General features: G+C 31.7%; 2 protein-coding genes across 3 annotated transcripts; both read right to left on the minus strand.

The window, feature by feature from the left end:
- Window positions 1-1,056: 1,056 nt before the first annotated feature.
- LOC125194490 (GDSL esterase/lipase At1g29670-like) lies at window positions 1,057-3,028 on the minus strand. Its single transcript, XM_048092736.1, has 5 exons — window positions 2,769-3,028; window positions 2,339-2,463; window positions 1,994-2,242; window positions 1,469-1,718; window positions 1,057-1,404 (listed from the first exon to the last, which is right to left on the minus strand). Exons 1-5 carry the CDS (start codon window positions 3,016-3,018, stop codon window positions 1,178-1,180), a joined length of 1,101 nt encoding a protein of 366 aa, XP_047948693.1. The 5' UTR covers window positions 3,019-3,028; the 3' UTR covers window positions 1,057-1,177.
- Window positions 3,029-7,734: 4,706 nt separating this feature from the next.
- On the minus strand, window positions 7,735-10,357 carry LOC125194488 (F-box protein At5g07610-like). Of its 2 annotated transcripts, none has more exons than XM_048092734.1 (2): window positions 10,232-10,357; window positions 7,735-9,121 (listed from the first exon to the last, which is right to left on the minus strand). In XM_048092734.1, the coding sequence occupies exon 2, from the start codon at window positions 9,118-9,120 to the stop codon at window positions 7,915-7,917; it is 1,206 nt and encodes a 401-aa protein (XP_047948691.1). In that variant the 5' UTR covers window position 9,121; window positions 10,232-10,357; the 3' UTR covers window positions 7,735-7,914. The 2 variants fall into 2 exon arrangements, with proteins under 2 accessions (XP_047948691.1, XP_047948690.1); XM_048092733.1 differs by lacking the exon at window positions 10,232-10,357 and adding an exon at window positions 9,386-10,203.

Genomic DNA, 10,357 nt, shown 5'->3' on the forward strand with positions numbered 1-10,357 from the left:
AGCGATTGGTGAATTTTTTTAAGTTTTTAACAGATGAATATGAGTCTTATTATAGTTTGCCATGCATGAGATGTGTGTATTATTTAAACCCCATATCATTGACAATACCAACCTTATCCTACCTAACCAACTAATATCTCTTAAAATACACCTATTTAAATTTATGCATGAATCTAAAATATATTGTTTAATACTATTATTTTTATGATTTATACGTAGTTGTTAGGATATACAGCATTTAGTAATTTATTTTCTTTGGTTGTATATGATATTTTAATATAAATATAAGTGGAATACTCGATAAGAATTAATGAATAAAAAATAAAATTATTCTTTTCATATAATTCTCAATTGAAAAAATGTCATTTAAACACAACTTTTGATCGAATTCTGGTCAATCTAATTATAACTTTCAAAAATAGTTAATTTTGAAATAAGTTTTGTATATTTAAAAATTGTTCCTTGTGATTAAAATTTTGAATGATAAGTTTCATAGGAATTGTAATCGTATAGGACAATTGCAAATTTAACCTTAATTCGAACAAATTTTATAATTTTCGACGGTTACGTGAGTTGGCGAATGGAAAGTCAACTTTACACAACTCATATTAAACTTCAAATAATATATATACTACTTCATCGTACACGCAATTTAGTGTTTACTCATTATAACACGAACTAATAAATAAAGGCAAAAACATCTGAATATGCTTATAATTTGCATTTTATAAAGAGCAATCCACATAATTTTAACAATATGTGAAAATATATTTTTATAACAAGCTCTATCGCATAAATAACTTTATTGTCATTAATTATGACCGTTTATTTGCGACGACCAAAAGCTTGAAGACATATGATATTTTTTGAATCAAGTGCCAAAAATATAAATAGGAGTATTACGAAGATGTAAAAATTAATTCCGCTAATTGCCTCATATAACTTGACCTTGTTTTTTTTTTATATATATATTTTATTACAAAAGTTAAAGGTTGAGTCACATTAGAGATCAACACTTTAATACTTTCATTCCCCAAATAAAGTGCAAAGATCGAGTTCTCAACACAAAACTTTTTATTCAATACATAGTCATAAACAACCCTCTTACTTTATTATTTATTCATTAATTTATAAAACAACATTACATAAAATCCCGTTTGAAAAGTAAATGTTTCAGTCACTGCCGAACAAGACGTTCAATGTCAACCGGGGACGCGTCGGCTGGCACCAAAGCTCTGTAAGATCTCATCGCCGTCACATTGTTCGAGATCTCCGTGGGATGAAAATTATCGAAGAATATATACTCTTGTCTGTTGCCGCACACCGCTCCATCACGCAAGCACTGCCCCGCCGCGGGCCCACTCCTCTGCACCTCACAGCACGCAGCGTTCAACACCTTCACACCTGCAACAACAATCCATCTATTAGTAAATTTTTTTTTTCGAGTTTTGATTTTAAATAGACCTACCAATGAGGGAAGGGTCTCCTAGTGCAATGCTGGTGGCGTTTATGTAAGTGAATTGAGCATTTGGTAAATTGTTGTTTAGGTTGTTGACGAGCGACATGAGCCTGTCGTTGAATAGTCCGACAGCTACGTTGATTTTGTCGACGCAGGGAGACCCGTTGGTGATCGGATATAATAATATCTCTTGAGGAATGCACCCGATCAGACCGATCCCGTACACCGCAACTTTTCTTGATCCGAGGTCGTACAATCTCTGTAAAACAGAAACAAAAAATACGTCAGTTAGTTAAAATTAACCAATTTCTCTTTTCAAAACTACATAAAACCTTTGAATTTAAACTACAGTACTTTTGTGAGGAATCTTACTAATTGTATTAGTATATGTTCAATTTATAAAATTTGATATCTTTTCGATAATCAGTATTGTATACATATAGTATCAATTTATGTCACACGCAATTGGCATTATACATGTACTAATATTAGAATTAATGTAACATAGTAAAAGTTTATTTCGTAATTGCTAACCCTTAGTTGTCGAGAGAATTCTGCGATCAATTGGTCGGCAAATTGGTCGGGTGTATAGAGAAGATTAGACAAGGACCGCGGCCTCTGATAATAGTAGTTGTTAATATAGTCGTTGCTGCCTATGTTGACGACGTAGAGACACTGTCGCAGGTAGTTGTCCGCGGCCGTCCGATTCCGGAATAAGGCGGCGATTTGACCGGTTGTCGCCCTATGATTTGCTAACTGGTCGTTCATGCTGAACCGAGGGCCCTATACCACAAACATATATAGGCCTCTCATAGTTTAGTATAAGTAGAATTTTTATGGTTTCAGAAAATTGAATGTGTTTGTTTGGTCAATGATCACCTGTCGTATCCCGGAGATGTCAAGAATCCCGGCAGCTCCGGATCCGTAGTTGAGTCCTCTGAGAATGTCAGAGCCTCTCGTAGACGCAAACGGCGGGATCGGATCGGAAAAATCTAACAACTCAGCTGCGGAAATCAAGAAATAGTTTATTCAATAGATGGTCATAATATATAGTACTCCTTCCATTCCCATTTTGACTTGCACGAATTTTAAGAATACATAAAAGAAAGTGAGAGGAATGTAAGTATCAATTTTAAATATTTATTTTATAGTGGAATGTTATTGTGATAAATTAGTGGACTGTGGACCCACTTACCTAAGCAGGAAAATAAATTAAGTGTGACTTTAAATTGTGGACATACCAAAATGACAATTGTGATATTATTTTGTGGACACAGAGGGAGTATAAATTGGTCAAGAAAAATTATACCTAGGAAGTCGGCGATATTTTTGCCGTTGGTGAACCGGCCGGTGGGGACGGCGCCGGGGAAGTCAATCCCATAAGGGCGATAATTAGCTTTGGCAGATGTAGGAAGGAGATTGTTGTTTCCATTGTCCATTTGGGAGTCTCCAAAAATGAAGAAGCAAGGAACTTGTTGGGCATGAGTTAGGGTTAGGGTTTGTATGATCAAGATGTTGATGGATAGGATTATCCATTTTGTGATTGTAATAGAGGCCATTGATGGGGGGATAAAGTGATATATTGGTGAATTTTAAGAGACAAATAAGAGTCTTATTTATAGTATATAGTTTGCCATGCACTCAACTTGAAGGTCTATACGTTCGACTAAAGTCGAGTAATTAATATTATATGCATGTATGAAACGTGTGTATTACTACTATTTAAAATCTTAAACCCCATGCCATTGACAATAGGCAAGTAGATTATCCTTACTAACCAATTCTCATGATCGAATAACTGAAAATTGTATGCATCTTGAAATGGTATATATACTGATACGATATTTATTTCATTTATAAGTGAATTTAAAATATCTTATCTAATTTTATCTTTATAATTTATTTTCATAGTTATTAGAATTTGATTTAGTATTTTTAGGAGTAGATGATATCTCTTTGTATAACTAAAACATATATATTGAGTTTGGGAATATATAATAAACTACATGAGATTGAAATTATTCGTGAAGATATATAGTCTATGTTTAGCGTTATTAATTTTGTTTTATAAAATACATAAAAGTCAAAGATTACTGTTTTGTTATCTATTTATTTGAAGTTTGTAGAGAATATGAACTTATCAAGTTTTGATTTTTTTTAGTGGGGTGAAATTAATGACATCAATAATTTGCGGTATATATAATTGGATTAACTATACAATATTTTGAAATCTATGTTTATCTTTGTAAATATCACCAATTTTTAATTTTTTGAAAAATCTATCGTTGAATTCATTAACATAGCATTCCGAGGCTTAATTATGTGTATATCCTTGTATGTGTCATTTTCTAAAAAAATATTTACACCTCATCTCATATATAAGCATGCCATATTATCAATGTGATGCCAGAAATTGAATCTGGAGGTATTAATAGATTTTGAGAAATTAGATATAAAATTGATATTTTGAAAAGGTTATACTAATAGATTTGAAAACATTATATAAAATTGGTATAGAAATTATAATAAATCCTATATAATTTGACCTTAATTAGGATAAATTTCATAATTTTTGACGGTTATAAAAGTGAGCTGGAGCAATGACGGAATAGCTTTCCTGCCCATGCCTAAAAATAGAAGTCAGCTTTACACAGCCAACCCAAATTGAATACTAGTATATAGGTATTTTCTAAAGTGCAACAAATATAATTTTATACAATGTGTTAAAATATTTTATAACTAGCACTATCGAATAAATAACTATTATTCATCGTTAAAAATGAGCGTATTTTTACGCGACGACTAAAAAGGCGTAGGAAATTTCTGAATCAAATTTTGCCATTAATTGATTTTGTAGGTTTGGCCGAAAAATAAATAGGGGGTACTTCGAAGATGTGAAAATTAATTACACTAATTGCCTAACATAATTTGACCTTGTTGCTCCCTTAATTTGGAGTCTTGGAGATATTTAGATGTCAAACTTCAGTAATTTTTTTTCCATATTACCATTAATATAGAACCTTGTGTTTTAATCAAACTAGTTTTAACCCACGTGCGATGCACGACGGAATATTTTTTCTATCATACACAGTTTTAAATTCTTAATTGATTATTTAAAATAAGAAATAATATAACTAAATAATATTTAAAAATAAAAAAATATATATTGTACTACTATATAATAACAATTCAATAAATATATGCTCCTCAATTCATTTTATACATAAACACATAAAATTAAACATATTTGAAATGGAGTAAAAACAAACACAATTATTTGGACAACGATGAAGAGACTATATCAATTGTTGACACTTTTGAAAAACAATCCTTCCTATTTCTATACTAAAAATAATGTAAATCACACTTTTAACTAAATAATAAATTGATAACTCATAATATTGAAAATGTCAAAATTATGACCATAAAAAAATCAAATGATAAACTACACAAAAAAATATTATATTAATTGGTTGAATTAACACTATTATATTAATGAATAATGATAACTCTTTTGAACGTTTATAACGTTTATCTTTATTTATTGCACTTTTAAACGTGGTTTGTTGGAACATGAAACATATATACTCGATCTACTATTTTTTATACTACTTTATAATTTTAAATACTGCAAAATTTCTTTTTGTAAAAATATAGTTCTTAATAGTATAATATACTATCTTACTCAGCATGATCACCTATAGATAAGATAATTAGATTTTAATATAAAATCAGTTGTATCCTAGACTAATTAAGTGTCAAATCCTAATTTCAACAATAATATTATTAGTAAAATATTATTTTTTGTGACACCACTTAATATAATTATAGCGTCAGTGACAATATAAATATACAAATGTAATAAATTGTGTTAAGAAGAAGATAAATATTATACATGTTTCGAGTTAAGGATGTTACAATTCTTCCATCTCTAAGAATTGTAAAAAATATTAGGATAAAATTCTCGAACCATATACACGCGGTACTCTAACTATTGTAATCACAGGAAAAAAAACAACAATAAATGAAATGGAAATTACAATGAAAATTATAAAATAAACCGAACTATAAGTTTGGTCGAAAAAAAACCTCTTTCCGCAAGACAAACCGTGATAAGGTAAGAAGTGACACTCATACCATCCTGTCATGGAAAATACATTCTAAGGATATTACAATGGTTTTGTCTCCACGTTTAATGAATTCATAGACACACGACATCGTACTCGAATGAGTGACGAAGTATTGCTAGGTTGTAGATTATCAAGGAAGATGAATTCCATGCTTTCAACAAATAAAATAAGACAATGAAGAAGTGATTATAATCTTGCACATACTACATATTTATAGTGTAGATGAACAAATAAGAGAGGATGACCGTTACTTTTATGCAATTGATTATGATATTGTAATTGATTAGTGGTTAATTTTTTGAATTAATCATTTGACCATCATATTAATGTTTATTGACTAACAGTGTAATCAACTTTATAATTTCGTATGTTCTATCAATATAATAATATTGTAATTGATTAGTTTGTTCATTTGAATGTAACCGTTTCAATTCATATGAATGTAACGGTTTCAATATTGGAGTCATTTATATTTCAGCCGTTATTCCATATTTTATTAGCGGCTATTTAAATATTTAATTTCACACCCTATATTTACAAATATTTAAATTTATACTCAAAATTCACAAATATTCAAAAACGGCCCAAAACTCGCCTTTTATATATGTATAGATGCCCCACACTACTTTTAGCATATTCTATAATATGTTTCATTATATATGCAAAAAAATCACTTTAGCATCTGCATTAATGTCGTTGTTTTTGTAAAAAATGAGAAGGGTTGATATTAGTATTTTGTGTCTCAACAAAATTTTTAATTATTCAAAATTTGAGAAACTATTTTTGAAACGCTAAAAGTTTAGGACAAATTCTTGAGTATGCTAAAACTTGGGGATATTTTTTTAAAATATGCTAAAAGTTTAGGAAACACCATAAATTTTTTATTTTTTTTGCTAAACGGCGTGTGTTTTATACATTAAGATAAAAATTCTACCTTAGATTATGACGAGAAGAATCGGCTTTTCGTCAGAATTTTGTATTGTGGGACATTTTATGGAAAATGATGAAGGCTTAAATGTTTTTTAAAATACGCTTGGAAGTAAATGTTTTGTTATATGATTATTTTTTTTGGTAGAAATTGTTATATGATTATTTAAAATAGTAGATATGAGAGATGAACTAGCTAGACCTCCCAAATCCCAATCACAATAAAAACAGACACATATAGTGTTTTGAAAATTATGAGATTTTGCAAGAAGCATCTATATATAAAACTTATCTTGCTGAATTTACTATGGTGGCATTTCAAGTATCCATACGTTGCATAAAAAACGGAAGTTTTCTTCCAAACTTTATGCAAAAAGTTGAGGAAAGTTTTCATATTTTATATTCATTTAGTTTCTTTATTAATTATGATTACACTTATCGAAATAAGAATGTGATCAAATGAAAACTCTAAATATTATGCAAACTCAAAACTATGATATGGACCATTGAAAATTTTTAACAGATCACAAAAAAGCATCAACAGAAAAACGTCAACAGAATTTCTACGGTAGTCAATGATTGATGTTGTGTTGATACTGTGTTGACATTAAAATCTTAAAATTTTACACTGTTGATATTGTATTGAAACTGTGTTGAAGCTGTGTTGAGGAGTTTTGAGTTTGTACAATATATAAGTTTGCATTTTATCACTACACTATTAAAATATTACTATTATTTCACACACCAACTCATATTGCCAACTTGATATGTGGACGAGAGAAATGTTTTTCTTCAGCAATAGGAGAGAGTGCAATCAAATTAACGAGCAACTTATGGCTCGGGAAAAAACTTTTAATTTAATTTTTATATTTTATTCTCATTTTGTTTAACCTTTACATGTCAATATTTTAAATTGCGTGCACAAAAGTAGTTAAAAGTGAATGAAGTAAAATGTCAATGGAAAATCAAAAAATTATTGGGATGAAAGGATTATTAGTTTTGTAATAAAATATTAGTAGAAAGAGTAAGTGAATATGTACGGTTCATTTACCAAAAGTAAAATTCACGGAAAATGAACCACAAGACAAGTATTCATGGACGGAGAGAGTACTATGTTACACAACTTGGCCTGGAAATGAATTGATTTGATGAGCTTGACTCTAAACTTCAAGGTTTCGAACTAACAAATCTCGTACTTAAACGACTTAAGATGCATGATTAGGAGCTCAAATAAAGATTTTTCATAAACGCAAAGTCAGAAAATAAAGAGTGTTCATAAACACAACGTAAAGATAATAAAGAAAATGTTGCATACTTTTTAAACACCTAACTAAAATTCTTCAGCATAGAGCCTTCCCACATAGTAATATCATCAAAGTCTAAGTTGCATCTCATCCCTCAAACCACAGCTAAACATGCAATAAATTCATACATTTTCAACTCAGGACCCCATACATCCATGTGGAACAGTTGGCCCGTCAAATCAACGAGCACATTATGGCTCTTGTCGATGAAACTATAGACGCTGATCTTCCCGCCCATATGATACAGTACACTGCACGTCTCCGTGCCATATGGTCCCTTAATGACTCTCAAATGATCAATATAACCAGTTAATGGGGAGGTCGGTTCATGTTGAAGGATTGTTTCATTGTGCCTCAACACCCACTGCAAAGAACCACCTTCGCCCATCTCCAACTCAAACAGCTCAATTGACAGACATTCGTTAGCCTTTGTGAGACATCTAGATATGTATAGACGACCATTTGCCTCATGGAGACAGTAAGTGGTATCCCAATGTACCATTCTTGTCTGGAACTGGTAAGATGAATAACTAGGCTTTAATATACAGTCGAATTCATTCTTAGCAATATCATAGTAGACGACTGCATCCAACATCTCCCAGTATATCCAGCCATTACAATACACACCCCCGTATCCACCACTCAATTTAAGCCTTTCAGGAAACACAAATCGCAAACTGAGCTTCCAAGCGCAACTCTCCGAGTCATAGACCTCGATCCGACAAGTATCTACCTTAAGAGGATAGATGCGATCCTCTACGGTTGACTTAATGCAAACAACCTTGTAGTGGAGTGACTTCGAAGGATCAAAAATTAAGGCAAGTGCCACAATATTGTCCTTATAGGAATCGGTAACCCAGATCTTTCTTGACAGCTTAGTGGTCGGATTATAAACATATAGAGTCTCATATGTACGGTCCGATTTTAGTAGCATCAGGCCGTTACAAGAACAAATGATTGTGGGGTTTGGAACAGAGAAGGTGTATGGTATCATCAGCTTTTCGCCATTCATGATTGGATCAAAGTTAAAGATGTGCGAGCTGGGATTCCTCTGGTTCAAGTTCAGGAGAAGAGACGGCTGCACCTTTGGGGAGCGCAGGGTGTGGAGATGGCAGAATTTCTCAGAGGAGACCAGTGCGAGCCAATGTTTGCATACTAACTTGCATCGGATAATAGATTTTGCAGGTAACAGGATAAATATTTTCATCAAAAGATCGATGTTCCAGATCAGTCTCATCCATCTATCACCATAATCCTCCTCGGGAGTTACAGCAGGAACGTTGGCCTTCTTCGGATTCATGCTGCCAAATCAAAGCAGTCAATTTAAGTATTTAAACCATAAAAGAAATCTTTCACCTAATTCAGAAACAAATCTTTAACTACTAATAAGTATGAGCTACCAAGTGCTAGATTCTATCTCATACACCTCAATCCAACAAGATCAGGATATGAACTAATGAAACAAGGGAATAATGAGAGATAGAGAGAAACAAAGCCATTATTTCTGATACTCAATTTTCATTCAGATACGGCATATTGTTCAATACAACAGTGTAGATACTTACATAAACATATTGAACCCGAACAAATAACTCACAGCTAAAACACTAGAGGTAAGAGGATCCTTTCCAGCCACAACAAAGAGAATGAAGCTACACAAGTGAGAAGGACTAGCTGAGTTGAGAATCTTCTTTTTATCACATTTTCATCATCTAATGGCAATGTTAACACTAGAAAAAGAGCAAAAAATCTTGTAGTGAAGCTATTTTTTATGATCAAAATCCAAGTTTACTTGACATGATCAGTTTGGAGAGTTCAAATGACTATAGTTAATTTCACATCTTGTTATCACTCAAATCAATATATACACGAACTCGAAATCATTTCACTTGCATACAAATCCTAAAATCACTATGAGCCTCCCTATTATTAACAACAGGAACTTCAGCATTGAAAATTCATGCTGTTAATCAGTCAATTGAAGTACTCTAGCCATGACTCACAACACAATCTAATTCCTAATTCATAAACAAATTCTTGAACCCTACAAATAAATACCACTCCTTCCTTCCGTCCTACGTTACTTGATGCATTTCTTTTCGAGATTTAAGAAAATTTCGTTTAATGAATTAAATAAAGTAAATGAGAGAATAAAGTAAGAGATAGAAGAGAGAGTAAAGTAAAAGAAAGGTGATTAACTATTTTGTTTTTAACGAAAAAGAGAAATGACTCAAGTAACTTGGACACTCAAAATGGAATCGGTAACTTGGGGCGAAGGAAGAAATAACAAAGCCAAATATTCATCTTTTACAACAAGTGTGTGGATTTGGTACCATTGTTAGTGTAGAAAAGAGGCAAATAAGAAAGAGATTTTGACATCAACGAAACACAGAAACTGCAACCAACTTCACCTGAGTTTGTCGATCACAAAGCCGCCGGAGACAACGGCGGAAAAATAAGGCTTTTCTTTAACGTAATTGTAGACAAATCGACTGTGTGTCGTTGACTAGCTTAACCTAAACCTAGAGATAAATTCG

This window comes from Salvia hispanica, chromosome 6, assembly GCF_023119035.1.
Source record: "Salvia hispanica cultivar TCC Black 2014 chromosome 6, UniMelb_Shisp_WGS_1.0, whole genome shotgun sequence".
NCBI classification, from domain to species: Eukaryota; Viridiplantae; Streptophyta; class Magnoliopsida; order Lamiales; family Lamiaceae; genus Salvia; species Salvia hispanica.